The sequence below is a fragment of the Camelina sativa genome, chromosome 13 (genome assembly GCF_030686135.1).
Source record: "Camelina sativa cultivar CO46 ecotype springtype chromosome 13, ASM3068613v1".
Classification (NCBI taxonomy): domain Eukaryota; kingdom Viridiplantae; phylum Streptophyta; class Magnoliopsida; order Brassicales; family Brassicaceae; genus Camelina; species Camelina sativa.
In genome coordinates, this window is record NC_141892.1 from 6,476,654 (window position 1) to 6,495,422 (window position 18,769).

At 35.6% G+C, this 18,769-nt stretch overlaps 3 protein-coding genes and 1 pseudogene across 4 annotated transcripts; 1 reads left to right on the forward strand and 3 right to left on the reverse strand.

The window, feature by feature from the left end:
- Nucleotides 1–3,229: 3,229 nt before the first annotated feature.
- LOC104735664 (putative acyl-activating enzyme 5, peroxisomal pseudogene) lies at nt 3,230–5,497 on the reverse strand (annotated as a pseudogene). The gene has a single exon (XR_015578131.1). The product of XR_015578131.1 is annotated as a putative acyl-activating enzyme 5, peroxisomal pseudogene (transcript).
- Nucleotides 5,498–8,464: 2,967 nt separating this feature from the next.
- On the forward strand, nt 8,465–10,853 carry LOC104735663 (wax ester synthase/diacylglycerol acyltransferase 8-like). The gene is made up of 6 exons (XM_010455493.3): nt 8,465–8,704; nt 8,955–9,539; nt 9,635–9,829; nt 9,911–10,120; nt 10,205–10,342; nt 10,438–10,853. The coding sequence occupies exons 1-6, from the start codon at nt 8,504–8,506 to the stop codon at nt 10,591–10,593; spliced, it is 1,485 nt and encodes a 494-aa protein (XP_010453795.2). The 5' UTR covers nt 8,465–8,503; the 3' UTR covers nt 10,594–10,853.
- Nucleotides 10,854–15,030: 4,177 nt separating this feature from the next.
- Nucleotides 15,031–16,380, reverse strand: LOC104735662 (protein LEAD-SENSITIVE 1). The gene is made up of 2 exons (XM_010455491.3): nt 16,066–16,380; nt 15,031–15,960 (listed from the first exon to the last, which is right to left on the reverse strand). The coding sequence occupies exons 1-2, from the start codon at nt 16,157–16,159 to the stop codon at nt 15,200–15,202; spliced, it is 855 nt and encodes a 284-aa protein (XP_010453793.1). The 5' UTR covers nt 16,160–16,380; the 3' UTR covers nt 15,031–15,199.
- Nucleotides 16,381–16,623: 243 nt separating this feature from the next.
- Nucleotides 16,624–18,703, reverse strand: LOC104735661 (putative acyl-activating enzyme 5, peroxisomal). The gene has a single exon (XM_010455490.3). The coding sequence runs from the start codon at nt 18,415–18,417 to the stop codon at nt 16,756–16,758; it is 1,662 nt and encodes a 553-aa protein (XP_010453792.2). The 5' UTR covers nt 18,418–18,703; the 3' UTR covers nt 16,624–16,755.
- Between the last annotated feature and the right edge of the window lie 66 nt (nt 18,704–18,769).

Sequence of the window (18,769 nt, forward strand, 5' to 3'; positions counted from 1 at the left end):
AGGCAATAACACCAGACGAGAATGCAGTGATGGAAGGTATCTGTCTCTTCACTTCACTTAACAACAAAAACATATCTTCCACTTCATCATCCGGAGTCATTTCGTAGCTAAGCTTCTGATTCCTGTAAAACAAAACTATTTCATTAAATCATGCCTTGAAATCTCAAGGCAGAAGAAAGCCTAACGATTCTCACCTCGAAGATCCTTGGATTCTTCTTCTGAACAATGGCACATTCATACACTCTGCGTAGCCCACAATAAACTGGTGGCCTACCTGAACAAAGAGTGCATCCAATCAAAGAACAGAACTTAGGATTCACAATATCATTCTTACTCTCAAATATCTAATCTTATTCTTCTCAAGAACAACAACCAGATTAACAAATCACATAAATGAGATAGAAAAGGCTCAATCTTTCTTCAAGCCCTTGTTCTTATATAGAACTAGAGATAGATAGACAAGGAATAAGCAGCAGAATCTTACAGTTTGATACATATAGCTGTCCAATTCATCGACTGAATCATCAACCGGTAACAAATTAGCCAATGCCACGATCTGTGGAAACACAAAATCAAGATTTTGAGTTGGTATAGCTTAGAAAAAATCAAACTTTGAAGAGGCAATTTCACATAAACTTTTTAAAAAAACTAAGACAAGGTAGGAGAAGAAAACGGACCTCGTGGCCGTATTGAATACACTTGATCATAGCATAAAGCTATCTTTGCCTCCACTGACTAAAGCCACGACCTTCATCGGAGTTGCCAGTGAGGTTTCTTCTTTACGTCGTCGGAGAAACTCTGTACTCGAGAGAGAATCATCAAGTTAACCGAGAGCGTTACCATGGAAGCAAAAGCAGCATCGATGAGTGGAAAAGACAAATCAGAAAAAAAGCTCGCCGGAGAATCAGAGAGCAGTTGGTTATTGAGAGCTAGGATTTTTAATCTCTTCCTCTGTTTCAACTCTACATCGTCTTCATCTGCTCCTTTCTTCGACGATGAAGCTGCCACGTGTAACGAAGGACGGAGAAATAAACGTCCCCTATGAAGAAACGTTCCTTACATAATTGTTTCATTTCGATTTAAATAAAATCAAATAATTCTGAAGGACGGAGCATATATACGCCGATGCATATGCTCTTAGTCCCAAATTCTTAGGTTTAACCTATTTAAAATTAAATCAAAATTGTGAATTTTGGTAAGAATTGCCTCTTAACTAAGAGGTTAAAGAGAACAAAAGAGACGACGACGTGTTCGTTAATTGTTGGGTGTTCCTTTAAAATAAAAGATTTTTTTTTTGTTGATTATGTTTTCTCTTCCTCCTCTCTATTTCTTGACGGAGAGAGTGCAAAATCAAGAGATTTCTCTCACAAATTGATTGCAAGCAAAGAAGAATAATTCAAATTTTGGGTGGCCTCCGGCTGCTCAACCCCGTTAACTCATCATCTCCATCGACGGCATATCTCAACGGCGACTCTGGTGCATGATTCTATTGCTGTAAAAGATTCCTCTCTTTCTCTGCCTTTTTTTATCATCTTTCTCCCTTCGTTCTTATCAGATTGCAGGTTTCTTTGCTTCTTCCTCCTCCGCTCACCCGAATTGTTTACTGTAGCTTCGTGATTTTAGTTAAGTTGGGAATCCCATAACTTGATTCATGTGATTCAGAGCTAATTGAATCATTCCATAGGTTATCTTGTGATTAGTCTCTAATCTTATAACAAAATTGCCCTAAGTTTTAGCTCTAGTGATGATTTATAATCAAATTGGATCTAGTTTGTGTGTGTTTCTTTTCAATAGCTCTGGTGAAAGGCTTCTTTTGGTTGGTTGGATTGTATGTAGTGATATATCTTAATATAGTGGAACCAATTTATTTTCACATTCGACATCTTCTAATTTCTTTAGTTATTATGGTCCATATGTTATGCTTGTTTGAAGACGTATCATGTTCATGATCTAATTGAATTGAGTATGTTCATCCTATTCATGATCTTATTGACTCTGTTTTGTTTACTCTACTAAGCAGCAACTGATCTATTTTCTTCTCTCTTGCAGAAACAAACCCGTCAGCTCACACAGAGAGAGACATCGTCTAAGCAGGCATGCAGTTTCTTTTCACCCTTTGGATTTAAGTTTTGATCTCGTATCTTAAATACTATCATCAGCACCACAATCCATAAGTGAAGACCGAGAGAATGGTTCACTTTCTTCCCATTATCACTACGGATGATGATTCCTTTTGAGGGTTTTCAATTTGGCTCTTACAAATTTAACTAACGATGCCTTCTTTTTCTCAATTCTCTATGTGCATATCAATGGTTTGAAGTATGAATTATGTAATTCGGACTTTGGGGATTTATTAGGGTTTATATATATTTTCTGGTTTTTCTCATTCATGTTGCTGTTTTAATTCAGAGACTTGATAACTAACTCTCTAATTTTTTTTTTCAAAACTAAGAACTTCACTTATAAGAGTTTACCATTGGAGGAGTACAATTTTAATTAACAAACAAAAGATTCTTATTTTATAAAAGTATACTTTTAAATACTAAAAAATGTAAGAACCGCAAAAATATAAACCTACCAATAAAGATAGCTCTTAGTTTTCAACTTTAAAAACCACACTGAATCCGAATATAAACTTTTTTGTTTTGTTTTGGTAACTGATTTTTTTTTGGTAAAATTGGTAACTGATTTTTGGAGGTGTAATGTAATTAGTTCACAACGGATCAATAATAAAATACAAACTATATATTGCTATATTAATTTGATAGTGGTATGTTTCCATCTTGATTAAGCAAAACAAGATTGTTTAAGTTGGGCACAAACGTTGCTTTCACCTACGAAAGAGATTGTGTACAAAATTCATTGACCATCATGTCTTTTGGTTATAATTGCGTTCGCCACGCCAATAATAGAAACCAATATCTCTTTTTAGTAATATTATTATTACAACGGTAAGAAGACAACTTTTTATGTATTAGAGAAAATTTTGTGTCATTTTTCTCCGGTCATTGACTAATTTCGCAATTCAAGTCTGTCTTTCCACATGTTCTTTTGCAGTAAATTTTGCGTTACAATAGTGTGGAAAATTGACAAACAACAAATGCGCATATCATCAATGTAGCTAGTCCAGATAAGTAGTGGAGAGAACCGATCTCCAAACGACATAAAAACATATTTCCATCTTGAATATATTTTAACCTAATGTATATTTTTAAAAATCCAAACCGAGTAAAAACAAACAAACCTCAAACCAATCCAAACGTTTTGTTACATAGTGTTTATGCGGATTAGGGAATACATATTCATTGACCATTGTCCATTTGCTACATTCAATCTTGTGGAACGGTGAAAGATGTTTAAGAAATTGTCTCATCACCCATCGTCTTAGCAATCTCCTTAAGCACAAGCCTAGAAACTTTCCCCGTCGAAGTCTTAGGCAACTCATCCCTAAACAAAACCGTTTTAGGAACCATAAACCTAGACATCTTGTTCCTACAATACTCTATCAACTCCTCCTCCGTCGGTTCCACACTCAACCCTTCTTTCAGACTCACAAACGCACACGGCGTCTCTCCCCAAAACTCATCAGGTCTCGCCACCACCGCCACTTCACTCACCGCCGGATTCGTATACAAAACCGCTTCCACCTCAACACTACTCACATTCTCTCCTCCTGATATGATTATATCTTTCGATCTATCCTTAATCTCAAGATAACCATCAGAGTGAATCACACCAACATCTCCAGTGTAAAACCACCCGTTCTTCAGAGCCTTCTCTGTTCCGCTCGGATCTTTTAAGTAACCAAGCATGATCGAGCTTCCCTTCATCACTATCTCGCCGACGGTTTCTCTGTTTCTCTCAACGCCCCGACCCGATTCAGGATCCACCACGTCTATTTCAGTAAACCCCACCGTTCTCACTCCTTGCCGTGCCTTCAGCCTCGCTCGATCACTCGCCGGTAAACGATTCCACTGTGGCTTCCACACGCAGGAGACGACTACACCGGCCGCTTCTGTTAATCCGTAACCGTGACTGATAACGAAACCGATTGACTCCGCGCGGAGGATCACGGCGGCTGGAGGTGGAGCACCGGCGGTTAAAATGTTGACGGGACGTTTTAACGGCTGATGAGATTCCTGAGTCGCAGACAACATGTTGAGCACCACCGGAGCTCCACACATGTGAGTGACGTTGTGATCACGTATCAAACGGTAGGTTAACGACGCTTCGAACTTGCGCAAACAGACGTTAGTTCCTCCGACGGCGGCGATCCCCCACGGATAACACCAACCGTTAGCGTGAAACATCGGTAGAGTCCATAAGTAAACCGGATTTTTCGGTACGGTCCAATCGATTAGAGAATCAATTGACATTACGAAGATTCCCCTGTGGCAGTGTACCACTCCTTTGGGAGCCGAAGTCGTACCGGAAGTGTAATTAAGCACAATCGGATCCCACTCGCTTTCGGGTCGGATCCATTTAAAATTCGGATCACCTCTCTCGACAAGATCATCGTAAGTGTAACTGAACTTGTTGCGATCGGCCACGTCAGCACGACATCCTCCTTCCTCTTCTTTATCGGCGATGAAGACGAGAACGGGCGGATCAGTCGTCATCATCGAGATAGCTTCGACGGCTAGACTGCAGAAGAAGACGTCGACGAAGAGAAGTTTAGATCCAGAGTGGGTGAGAAGAACAGAGACGGTGCGTGCATCGAGTCGCGTGTTGATGTTGTTGAGGATTGCACCAGACATGGGAACAGCGAACTGGAGCTCGTACATCGCCGGAGTGTTGGGAGAAAGGACGGAGACGACGTCGGACCTGCCGATTCCGAGGGAGGACAGAGAGGACGCGACGCTGAGACAACGGAGGCTAGTTTCACGCCACGTGTAAACGGTGTTGCTTCCGTAAACGATGGAGGTACAGTCACCGTACACGATGGCGGCTCTTTCTAAGAAACCTAACGGCGTCAACGGAGGAGAGTTAGCGGCGCATGGCTTCATTGCCTCCATCTCTTCTCGAGTGGGTGAATACAGAACACCTTGTATCTGGTTTAAAATTATTATCTCTTCTCGACTGGGTGAATACAGTACACCTTGTATCTGATTTAAAATTATTATCTGTAGAAGAAAACAAATTAAAGAGTCTCCATGCCATGATGTTCAAGATTCCTTGTTTCTCAAAAAAAAGAAAAAAAAAAAAAAAGTTACGCGACCATCTTACAAACCGTACCCACAAAGGCGGTTGAAGAATTTAATTCTACCCAACGCGACCATACTATAAAATACTACTCTCTCCGTTTCAAAATATAAAATGTTTTGGGTAAAGCACGCAGATTAAAAAATAAACATTTTAAAAAAGTTTAACCAATCACAAACAAGACTGCATAATATAAAATATTAAATTAATCTAAAAGTTACATAGAAACTTGATAACATCTTATATTATGAAACAAAAAAACTTCTCTAAACATCTTATATTATGAAGCGGAGGGAGTACTAGTTCTGCTTGGAGATGGACAATATTCATTAATTTATAACCGAGAAAACGATATTAGCAGCAGTCCATGTCTGCTTTCGTGATGCGTCGATGAACCGGCCCAAAACACATGTTTTTCCGACTCTGACGTTATTGCTACGCAAAAGACTTTACTCACTCGAGGACAAACCCCACACAACACAAATCCCTAAAATAATATTTTGGATATATATAAATTCAAGATATAGCTACACTATTACAGTAGTTGGAAAATTAATCATCGTCCCTTTCAACTATAATTATAGATTTGGACATATATATGTGACCATACACAACTACTAAAGTACTAAGTCCAATGTTTAAGCCTTAAAATATAATTTGCTACGAACCTATAATATATTGTTACCTGGCACCACATCTTTTTCTATTTGCTGATCGTCACTCAAAGTCACATTTAAGTGTAATATTTCTAGAGCATCTAAGAACAAAGGGAGAATGGCGAATGAGGAGGAGGAGCCGTTCAACTCAATGGTGCGTGTATTCCAGTCACCGGCAATGGACTATTTGTGCTGGTACGGTAACTATTATGGGTTTCAAAACGTAGATTAATCCTGACGTTGTTCTTATAATATTATACTTTACTTCTTATAGACAGCGTGTACTTAACTTCTATGTGGAATTTAACATATTATTTGGTCTCTCTAATTTATCTTAACTTTATTTATTTTTTGAATGAATGTAAAATTTATTCAAGAAAAAAAAACCATGTTTACATTATATGCATCGTTTGATAGAAATAAAATTGAAACAAGTAACTATTGTAAAGAAAACTGAGCCAAAGCACTAGCCTCTCAAGGCAAGCCAAATGCCCTGCCGAACCATCTTCAAGCTTAGGGGAACTTGTGTTCTTGACAGAGCATATATAATCTGTTGCCGACTACTTTATCTATTGATCTGATGATAGTGTAATCAGGTGTCTTTAGGAATCTCACCGTGCAGCCTCCCGTTGCGTTCACACCATATTATTTATATGAGCGGATGATAAAATGGTACAAAATGGATTGAAAAAGAAGTCAATGTAGAAGACCATCTGTAGCTATAGCATACATAGATCCAAAAGATAGATAGTTGAAGATGGAAAAAGCTTCGTCCATGATTATATCTCACGTCTCACGAAATTTCCTCTTGATAGATCAAGGCCCTTGTCGAACATTCATATTCTTAAGTCAAAAACTCAGATGCTGAAGCTGTCGGTGTAATTAATAAGATCTCACCATTGGTTGGAAGATGCGATGTCCTTATAATTAATGTTCCCTTTTACTCGCATGTACCCATAAAACATCAGACTCGGGCACATATTCTATTGCTATTCTTCCCAGGCCTGGCTATCCCTTCCGTCAAATGGTAAGATAGGACGCGTAGCCTTAGAAACAAAGGCTGGTTCTTAGAAGGATACAATATTTTAAAAGGCCGGTGAATGTCATGTGCAATTAAAAGAGATTTTAACACCGAACTGTCTGTCTCGCTGGATGAGATTAAACTAATAAAGAACGCAATTCATGAACATAGTATGTTATGATTGATGTTCATAACTAACTTCTACTCGGATTCCCTCTCTTTCTCACTTCTTGAACCGTCAATATGGTTTACAAAACCGATCCATTGGTTTATCGAAAAATATGATGGCTCGAAGTTAAGAAGCACTCTTATTACACGGCTCTAGCTAGAATTTAAAGCAGAATACGGTATCATTAGAACCAGAAACCAAACTCGAATAGGAAATATCATAACAACTTGAAGTGTGAAAGATTAAAAGATTTGAAGTGTGAGGTAATGAAGATATATGGTGAAACGTGGAATATTAACCAATAATAATAATTTTATGTTTTTTCTAATCAACAATATATAATTGATTGATTGGCGGATCAACTAAACGTCCGCCTCGTGGGTCCTTTAGCAGCGTACTCTCTTTTATTATGGCCGTTCGACTACATAAAAAAGTGAGGGACATATATTTTAAGTCTAGCTATGACGTGATTTGCTAATTACAGAGTATCTTCTTTCCTCTCACAACATTATTAATGGCTTTTTTTGGGTACATACTACTCCCTTTGTCTCAGTTTAGTTTTTTGTTTATTTGTTCCATTTTATAAAAACATTTAAAGTTTCTATGCATTTTTAATATTAATTTAATAATTTTTGACTATTAAAATTATGCAATATTTTAGTCTACTAGTTAAATTATGTTAAATAATTACATTTATTGTTTTTTTAATCTTTGTACTTTTAGCCAAAAACTCTAATATAATGGAACAAAGGGAGAGTATAAAAACCTCTATTTAAGTTTTGAGCAAAACTATGGTACAATATATATGTTTTTTTCTCAATGTCAATCTATTAATAAATAATTAAACATACAGTATGTTAAAAATGATAAGTTTAAATAGAAAACAATTAACATATCCTTGAAATTTTTAGTAAATTCTGAATTATTTGAAATAGAGATTGCAACTACAATTTTTTTGTTAATTATAAACTAGTACTTAGTATTTACAGTCACATTTAATAGAGACTGCACTGCAACGTCAATAATTTATAATTTTATACCATAATAATAAGTTAATTTTATAATAAAATAAAAATTTTAGTCCATTTTGCATTAAATATTATAATTGTCATTTAAGAGTACACGTTTTTTCATGCATCAGCTTCAACCACATTAAAAACATGAACATATGTGAACATACACAATCACTTAATTAAGTACAGTTAACGTGAAACTGAGTTACTGAAATAGTATAACATATACAGTTTTCTGGCAACTACAATTTTTTGTATGTTTTGTTAGAAGAAAATTAAACGTCACCCATAATAATTTTTTTTGCTGTTCAAAGACAATAATACAAACAAACATAAAAGACCAAAAGAAGAGAGTCACATTTAAGACCACTTATATATAGGTATAGTCATATAGACAAACTTTATACTATAAAAGAAGAGAGAGAGAGAGAAGAGAAGAGATATGCACATAGGGAACGGGAGAATGGAGAATAAGGAGGAGGATGAAGAGCCGCTCAGCCCGATGGCGCGAGTATTCCAGTCGCCAGACATAGACATATGTGCCATCATCAACATTGGTTTCAAAACCAAAATTAATCCTGACGTTGTTCTTGATGCTTTGAGGCATAATGTCTACAAGCATCCTCGTTTCTCAAGCAAACTGGTACCCACTTATACATGCTTAGTTATTCTCGATCACTTGTAAATATTATGTTGTATTGCAAACATGACCTGATTTAGAATTTCTGTTTTAAGAGAATGTTTTCTTTAAATAAGTAAATAATTTGATAGTTGCAAAAAAAAAAAAAAGAATTATATGTTTGTTGATTAATTTACATGATCTCAATGTACTTGAGATTTTGAGTCAAATCATTTGAGATAGTGTTTGGTCTCCATCTGTCTTATCTTAATAGTCTGAAAATGGTGCAAAATGGATCGAGACCGAAGTCAATGTAGAAGATCATGTAGTTGTACCATACATAGATCTAGAAGAAACATGTGAAGGTGGACAAAGGTTAGTCGATGATTATTGCTCACGTCTCACAATGACTCCTCTTGATAGATCAAGACCTTTGTGGGACATTCACATCCTTAACGTCAAAACCTCTGATGCTGAAGCAGTCGGTGTAATAAGATTTAACCATGCGTTGGCAGATGGGATGTCCTTCATTTCCCTTGTGCTCGCATGTACCCATAAGACATCAAATCCAAACATGTTGTCTACTGCTACTCCTTTGGTGAAACGGCGAACCACAGTGCCGCATAGCCTTGAGAAAACTGGCTGGTTCTTAAGGGCAATATTCACCATTGGTTCTACAATGAGACTGATTTGGAATACAATCGTAGATGTTTTGTTGCTTGTTGCGACAGTGTTGTTTTTGAAGGATACTAAAACGCCATTGAAAGGCAATGCGAATGTCAGGAGAAATCCAAGGAGATTTTATCACCGAACTATATCTCTAGATGACATTAAACTTATCAAGAATGCTATGAACATGGTAACGTTGCGATTTATGTTCATAACTCTCTTAAGGATTTTAACTTCTCTTACCTTTTTTAATGGATCTGTGCTTTCTATTGCATATGCTGTTAGACTATCAACGATGTTCTACTCGGAATTACACAAGCTGCTCTTTCTAGCTATATGAACCGACAATATCTTGTTTCCCAAGAACAAGACAAGAATGATGAGCTGGAGGATGGATCAGTATTGACTTCATATCTTCCAGATGGTATACGGTTTCGTGCAGGTTGTACAGTAAATCTAAGGCCAGACATCGGATTCAAGGTTAGAAAACATACTCCTCAAACCATATAATTTAACTCCTTAATTCTCAACAAACAAATTTTTTACTTCTTATGCATAAAGCCTTTGGCAGAAATGATGGTGAAGGATTCAAAATGCAGATGGGGAAACTACTTCAGTTTTATTATCTTACCGTTATCGATTGCTTTAGAAACCGATCCATTGGTTTATCTAGAAAAGTCCAAAGCTATTATGGCTCGAAAGAAGCACTCTTATCAAGCAGCTCTAGCGTATTTCTTTATCAATATCATCCTAAAAGTGTTGGGAGCTAAGGTAAAATAAATTTGAGATGCATGTGTAACTTGCACTTTTATATGGGCAGTACATATATGGATAACTCACTCTTGTCATTAATAGGCAGCATCATTAGCATTCAATCAACACTTGAAGAACATAACGACATGTGTGTCAAACGTTATGGGCCCTATGGAAGAAATCAGTTTCCATGGCCATCCCATCGCTTACATTTCTCCAAGCTCTTATGGACACTCACAGGTACGTCTTTTTTTTTTGTGTTGTTGCGTAATTTAATTTAAATCGTAATTAGCTTTTCTTTTTGATTGATTGTTTCTTGTTTTTGTGTTCGATAGGCATTGTTGATACATTACACAAGTTATGCGGGTGAAGTGACAATCACGGTAGGGGTTAATCCTACAGTAGTACCAGATCCTCACAAGATTTGTGATGATATGGAAGAATCACTAAAAACAATGAAAGCTGTTCTCAGGGAAAGAGGGTTACTCTAAGGCCCATGAGGCCTCAGCTCATTCAAACCTTGTGTTTGCTCCTCGTGTTAAGTCCTGCATCGGTCATTCCTTTGCTTCATCTACACTGTTATCGCATCTCTTTCTCATGTTATTTTCTTCGCTCTGTTTAGCATTCTCAAATATGGTCTAAAGCTAGTTGAGAGGTTTTAAGGTTGAAGAAAGCTCAAAGCTAAACTCAAAGGTCGTATCTTAAGAAGTTAAAACCTCACAAGTTGGTTACTAGTTTCTGCAACCCACACAATACAATTCCTAGCATAATATTTTGGATAGAAAATAAAAAATTAGCGCTATTAGGTTGAAATTAATCATCTTTCCTTTCGACCACAATATAAATGTGGACATCTGTGACCATACACCACTACTAAAGTAACTAGACCAATGTTTAAGCCTAAATACAATTAATTTGCCACAACTTTTTCTATTCGCTGATTGTCACTCAAAGTCACATTAAGTGTAATCTTAGTTAGAAATTCAAAAAAAAAAAAATATGAAAGGTAAAAAAAAAATTTCTTTTTGCCCAGGGTTCGATATTGAGCCGGGGAAGATCACGAGGCTACATAATTTAAAGCAGAACTAGATTTAACCGATTATGTATTTTTGTATATTTTATATAACTTACTAAAAAACATTATGTTAGATCAAAAATATGTTTTAAATTTTTTTACAATAATATTGAGATATTTGTAATTTTATTTTCTTTATCTATTTAAAAATTATTATTTTCATTTGAAATTTAATTAATCAAAATTCTTTTATTTTGGAATTTAATTAATCAATATTAGTTGTTGTGAAAGTAAACGTATGTTAATATGTATAATACTTTGTAGTTAGTGTAAAATTATTTAAATTTTATTCACCAATTTGAAATTAGTTAGTTTTGTCTATGAGTGTGATGGAGCGGATTAGTGTTTGTTTTTAACTTCTTTCATATAAAATCAAGTTTTAAAATATTTTGTTTGTGTTTTTAGACCAACCCGCAAAAATATATAAGTGTACTAATATTAACCTAATTCTCATCACATTTTTAGTTTCGGTTTGGACACGTGGATAAATAAAATTTTCCATAAATTATTGTTGCTTTTTTAGTATTTTTATTGATATTTACACATATAATATTATTGATATTACTCATATGACTAAATTTGATGTATTCACTATTTAAAATGTGCAACATGATATATATATGTATGTATATATATATATATATTTGTATTTGACATCATAACTCTATAAATGACACATGTTTTTTGACAAAAAAATATATCATTTTGTGGAGGTTAAAACAATATATATATATATACTATATAGTATAATAAAATCATACATTATTAGTTTATTTTCATATTTTTTCTACCCATTTTGACATCAGTTGCTCTATCCATTTTAACATAGAAAACATTAAACAATTTTGTATAATGGAAAACATGTATAATGGAAAACATGTATAACACCAAACCAATTATGGAAAATCGAAATTGAATAAGGTAAAATACTATAGTTTTTTTTTCATTAAAATATTTTAAAACTTGTAATTAAAAAGGAAAATAGAAATTATGTTGTTCAGATATTTAGGGAAATATATATTTCTATACTCGATTTTCTTAATTTTTTTTTTAAATATTTTTTGTATTCAATGTTTTAATTACAATGGCATATGATGTAAATACTGCCAAATTTCAAGCTTTCTTCTGAAAAATGCTGTGAAAATAATAATATAGATTGCCACAACTTTTTCTATTCGCTGATTGTCACTCAAAGTCACATTAAGTGTAATCTTAGTTAGAAATTCAAAAAAAAAAAAAATATGAAAGGTAAAAAAAAAATTTCTTTTTGCCCAGGGTTCGATATTGAGCCGGGGAAGATCACGAGGCTACATAATTTAAAGCAGAACTAGATTTAACCGATTATGTATTTTTGTATATTTTATATAACTTACTAAAAAACATTATGTTAGATCAAAAATATGTTTTAAATTTTTTTACAATAATATTGAGATATTTGTAATTTTATTTTCTTTATCTATTTAAAAATTATTATTTTCATTTGAAATTTAATTAATCAAAATTCTTTTATTTTGGAATTTAATTAATCAATATTAGTTGTTGTGAAAGTAAACGTATGTTAATATGTATAATACTTTGTAGTTAGTGTAAAATTATTTAAATTTTATTCACCAATTTGAAATTAGTTAGTTTTGTCTATGAGTGTGATGGAGCGGATTAGTGTTTGTTTTTAACTTCTTTCATATAAAATCAAGTTTTAAAATATTTTGTTTGTGTTTTTAGACCAACCCGCAAAAATATATAAGTGTACTAATATTAACCTAATTCTCATCACATTTTTAGTTTCGGTTTGGACACGTGGATAAATAAAATTTTCCATAAATTATTGTTGCTTTTTTAGTATTTTTATTGATATTTACACATATAATATTATTGATATTACTCATATGACTAAATTTGATGTATTCACTATTTAAAATGTGCAACATGATATATATATGTATGTATATATATATATATATTTGTATTTGACATCATAACTCTATAAATGACACATGTTTTTTGACAAAAAAATATATCATTTTGTGGAGGTTAAAACAATATATATATATATATACTATATAGTATAATAAAATCATACATTATTAGTTTATTTTTATATTTTTTCTACCTATTTTGACATCAGTTGCTCTATCCATTTTAACATAGAAAACATTAAACAATTTTGTATAATGGAAAACATGTATAATGGAAAACATGTATAACACCAAACCAATTATGGAAAATCGAAATTGAATAAGGTAAGATGCTATAGTTTTTTTTCATTAAAATATTTTAAAACTTGTAATTAAAAAGGAAAATAGAAATTATGTTGTTCAGATATTTAGGGAAATATATATTTCTATACTCGATTTTCTTAATTTTTTTTTTAAATATTTTTTGTATTCAATGTTTTAATTACAATGGCATATGATGTAAATACTGCCAAATTTCAAGCTTTCTTCTGAAAAATGCTGTGAAAATAATAATATAGATTTCAAACCAAACTCAAAAAAGAAATAATTGAAACTAGAACTAATTTCAAACCAAACTCAAAAAGGAAATATCATAATTTGAAGTGTGAAAAGAACAAAAAAAATTGAAGTGTGAGTAAAAAGATATATAAAGATATGGTTTTATTTTCTTATATTTCTATTTCTCTAACCAACAATATAAACAGTGTCGGCCGTCCATAAGGCAAGCAAAACACTTGCTTTAGGCGAAATAATATATAGTTAGTTGAAAGACCACATTTACATAATAATCTGTTTAGTCTGGCAAGGTAGTCCATTGTTATGTCTAATGCTGCAGGTTCGACGCCTAACCTGGTAATTATTTTTTTTTTCCTTGTTTTGGTTTGTCCTTGGGCTCTTGTTTGATAATTTGGTAAAGCATCTTTAAATATTTGGTTTATTTAAATAAGAAATTTGCTGCTTATTCAAAAAGAAATCTTCAGAAAAACCAAAACATTTACATTTATAATTGTTAATTTTCATAAGTAATAAAATGTCACACTTTATTAAAATATCTATTTTTAGTACTTTAAAATAATTTTATATAATTTTTTTTATCATGTTTAAAACATGTTTAGGCCAATAAAAGCATAGGACCGGCCCTGAATATAAATGATCTGGTTGGCGGTTGGAGGTTGGCGATTCAACAAAAGGTCCGCGTCGTGGGTCATTTTCAGAATACTCTCTTTTATTATCTTCTGATGTTTCATTCTCGAAACGTTTGTGATAATATACATAACTAGATTTTAACCCGATGTCTACCGCTGGACAATTTTTTCACTAATTTTTTTTAATTTTATTTGTTTCTCTTTTTGTGTTTAATATTGTATATTTATATTTTGAATATTAATTCTAGGATTTCACCCGTATTCCATATAAGATGATTTGTTTTTTACTGTGGTAATTAAATCAGCTTAAAAATAAATATATTTATTATTTTAATATTGATTGTTGTGTAGGCATTGTTGATACATTACACAAGTTATGCGGGGGAAATGACAATCACGATAGCGGTTGATCCTACTGTAATACCGGATGCTCACAAGATTTGTGATGATATGGAAGAATCACTGAAAACAATGAAAGCTGCTCTCTTGGAAAGAGGGTTACTCTAAGGCGCATGAGGCCTCAACTCACTCAAACCTTGTGTGTCCTCCTCGTTTAAGTCCTGCATCGATCATTCCTTTGCTTCATCTTCACAGTTATCGCATCTCTTTTTCATGCTCTTTCTTCGCTCTGTTTTTGCATTCTCAAATAAGTTCTAAAGCTAGTTGAGAGAGTTTAAGGTTGAAGAAAGCTAAGCTCAAAGGTGGTGGCGTCTTAAGAAGTTAAAAATAATATAATAATGCTATTTTAAGTTATTTGAAGAAGAGTTCAATTTTATTGGAAATAATATAATAATGCTATTTTACAAATAGTTAAAATACAGTTTAAATACAATTCAAACAAAGCAAGCAAAATCACTCTTTCCATACTTTTTAACAATTAGTCATATCAAACATATATAAATGCAAAACAACAAAGTGCTAACTAGAGACACCTGTTTTGTATGCCTTGCTTGGCACTTACAAATGCAACGAGCTCTTCCACAGAAACCTTGCAAGCATCTTTTCTAACACCAATGTCGTAAGACAGACGGCCTAAACAGTAGTGACCATATTCCGCCAAAGCCACACCACTAACACCAGGAACAACATATTTAACCGTCGAAGAAATGACCTTGTTAACAACAGAAACCATAGAATCGTCTTCTATACCAGCATTAATAGTCTTCTTTTTCACCCCTAAAACCTTAAGCGTCAAAGAAACAACACCACCAGCAGCAGACACAGAGTTGGCCTGACCACTACTTCCAAACTTGGTGGCCATGGATAAAACAAACAAACCAGTTTTGCAATAGATAGCAAAATCTTCACAGTTGTTGTCTAAAAGATCGTACTCACCAAACCCATTTCGCGAAAGGAGAAACTCCGCACGAGAGATGACTTGATCACAAGGATCCGAAGATGCTATCGTGCAAGTACCACCTCGTTTGGCCAGAAAGACAGACGGAGATGCACTGTATTCGAAGAGATGGAGATTACCTCCGGCGAGAAAACAATCAAGACAAGAAGAGATGACACCACCGAGATCCGATTGGTCTCCACAATCAAGAAGACACTTGTTGTCTTTTCTTCTTCCATGATTCTGTATCGAAATATCGATGAACTTGTCCAAAACTGTTCCGGTTCCGATTTCAAGACCACCTCCACGGGTGAAATGAATGACTTTTCCATCGCCTACATAGATTCCTGCAAACAGAGCAGTAAATCCAATTTTTGTGATATTCGATATAAAAAAAACCCAGAAATAAAAATAAGATCGAGGATTAAGAGAGAAAGAGATGGAAACCGAACCGTGATGAGAGTAGATATAAGCGTTACGCCAAGAATAGATGTGATCTCCTGCTTTCAGATCATCTCTGGAGATCATGTGAGAGAAAAATCCCATCTTCTTTAGCGAGAGACAAAGAGAGAAGAAGATGAAGATCCGATCGATTTTGCTTAATGAGTTGGGTTTCGTCTCTCTTCTTCAATATTGTATGAAATTTTCTCCGACTTAAAACCAGATTTTGTTTTTAAAGATAACCTTCAAACAAAGGAAGAGGCAAAGCAGTCATCAAAATTTAATTACAGAACAGCAATCAATATATGAGAGAAATTAAATGACACGCAACTTTTGTAACATGTGTCTTTTTTTTATTTAGTAAACCGAGTTTTAACTTTATGTTACACGGTGTTAACGCGGTGGACTAATTAATTACTACTCTCTCTTTAATTAACTCTGCTGACTTTTTTATGTTCAGTTTTCTTTGTTGGCTAGACAATCGCATACTTTAAGACAAACAAAACCGTGCAAATAAATCGGGAAAGCTTATAAAAGAGGAAGCAAGTTACTTTGTCGGCAGATATCGGTTGCACGAAATTAAATATTTAAAACATTCATAAAAAGTTTAGGGATGATGATGGTCTTTCACTCTTTCCATACACTTTGCTCTTTTACAATCTGCAACCATTATTTCTATCAAATCACATATTCCAATTATATTACATCCGACTTAACCTCGTCATACCCATATTCTTAGCAATCTCCCTAAGTACAAACTTCATAACTTTCCCAGTCGAAGTCTTAGGCAGCTCATCCCTAAACGACACAGTTTTAGGAACCATATACCTTGGCATCTTCTTCCTACAATACTCTATCAACTCCTCCTCCGTCGGTCTCCGACTCAACCCTTCTTTCAAACTCACAAACGCACACGGCGTCTCTCCCCAAAACTCATCAGGTCTCGCCACCACCGCCACTTCACTCACCGCCGGATTCGTATACAAAACCGCTTCCACCTCCACGCTACTCACATTCTCTCTTCCGGTTATAATTATATCTTTCGATCTATCTTTGATCTCCAGATAACCATCCGAGTGAATCACACCAACATCTCCGGTGTAAAACCACCCGTTCTTTAAAGCATTCTCTGTTCCGATCGGATCTTTTAAGTAACCAAGCATGATCGAGCTTCCCTTCATCACTATCTCGCCGACGGTTTCTCCGTTTCTCTCAACGCCCCGACCCGACTCAGGATCCACCACGTCTATTTCAGTAAACCCAAGGGTTCTCACTCCTTGCCGTGCCTTCAGCCTCGCCCGATCAGTCGCCGGTAACCGGTTCCACTGTGGCTTCCACGCGCAAGAGACGTTTAATCCGGCGGTTTCCGTTAAACCGTAACCGTGACTGATCACGAAACCGATTGATTCTGCTCGGAGGAGAACAGCGGCTGGAGGAGGAGCACCGGCGGTTAAGATGTTGACGGGACGGTTCAACGGCTGAGATTCCTGAGTCGCAGACAACATGTTGAGCACCACCGGAGCTCCACACATGTGCGTGACGCCGTGATCACGGATCAAACGGTATATTACCGGCGCGTCGAACTTTCGCACACAGACGTTTGTTCCTCCGACGGCGGCGATCCCCCACGGATAGCTCCAGCCGTTGGCGTGAAATATCGGTAGAGTCCATAAGTAAACCGGATTTTTCGTTACGGTCCAATCGATTAGAGAGTCAACCGATATTACGAAGATTCCCCTGTGGCAGTGTACCACTCCTTTAGGTGCCGAAGTCGTACCCGAAGTGTAATTAAGCACAATCGGATCCCATTCGCTTACGGGTCGGATCCATTTAAAATTCGGATCTCCTCTCTCGATCAGATCGTCGTAAGTGTAACTGAATTTGTTACGAATCGCCACGTCAGCAAGACCTCCTCCTTCCTCTTCCTTATCGGCGAGGAAGACTAGAATCGGCGGATCAGTCGTCATCATCGAGATAGCTTCGACGGCGAGATCGCGAGAGAAGACGTCGACGAAGAGAAGCTTAGATCCAGAGTGGGTGAGAAGAACAGAGACGGTGCGTGCGTCGAGGCGTGTGTTGATGTTGTTGAGGATTGCGCCGGACATGGGAACAGCGAACTGGAGCTCGTACATCGCCGGAGTGTTGGGAGAAAGGACGGAGACGACGTCGGACCTGCCGATTCCGAGGGAAGACAGAGAGGACGCGACGCGCAAACAACGGAGGTTAGTTTCACGCCACGTGTAAACGGTGTTGGTTCCGTAAACGATGGAGGTACAGTCACCGTAAACGGTGGCTGCTCTTTCTAAGAAACCAAGAGGAGTCAACGGCGGCGAGTTAGCGGCGCATGGCTTCATTTCCTCCATCTCTGGTGCTCTTCTTGAGAGACAGTTTTTTTTTTTTTTTTTCCGGTGTGTGCGCTAATATCTTGTCCTTATCAAAGAAAATAGTAGAAAGAGTTTCGTGACAATCTAGGAGAACTTGGTGATGACTGATGACAATGGAGATAAGGTCAACAGATCTTCACCCAATGGGCATGTCATATGTCTCGATTCATTACCATATATAAATACTTTGATTTGGTTGACTATTATTGAGCATTGGCTGTTGTAGACGTAATTGAATAATCTGACCCATAATAAACCGTGACCAATCTTATCGACGACTTCTTTTTTTTATATACGATCAGTAATTTTGCGTGTATTGGTGTAGAGACAA

What these genes read in the sequence shown, in the direction of transcription:
- LOC104735663 (XM_010455493.3), top strand. Translation starts at nt 8,504, where the DNA reads ATGCACATAGGGAACGGGAGAATGGAGAATAAGGAGGAGGATGAAGAG. An exon ending in TCAAGAATGCTATGAACATG is followed by an intron (nt 9,540 to 9,634) that starts GTAACGTTGCGA and finishes ATATGCTGTTAG; the next exon opens with ACTATCAACGATGTTCTACT. An exon ending in TAAAAGTGTTGGGAGCTAAG is followed by an intron (nt 10,121 to 10,204) that starts GTAAAATAAATT and finishes TGTCATTAATAG; the next exon opens with GCAGCATCATTAGCATTCAA.
- LOC104735662 (XM_010455491.3), bottom strand. Translation starts at nt 16,159, where the DNA reads ATGGGATTTTTCTCTCACATGATCTCCAGAGATGATCTGAAAGCAGGA. An exon ending in TTATATCTACTCTCATCACG is followed by an intron (nt 15,961 to 16,065) that starts GTTCGGTTTCCA and finishes CTCTGTTTGCAG; the next exon opens with GAATCTATGTAGGCGATGGA.
- LOC104735661 (XM_010455490.3), bottom strand. Translation starts at nt 18,417, where the DNA reads ATGGAGGAAATGAAGCCATGCGCCGCTAACTCGCCGCCGTTGACTCCT.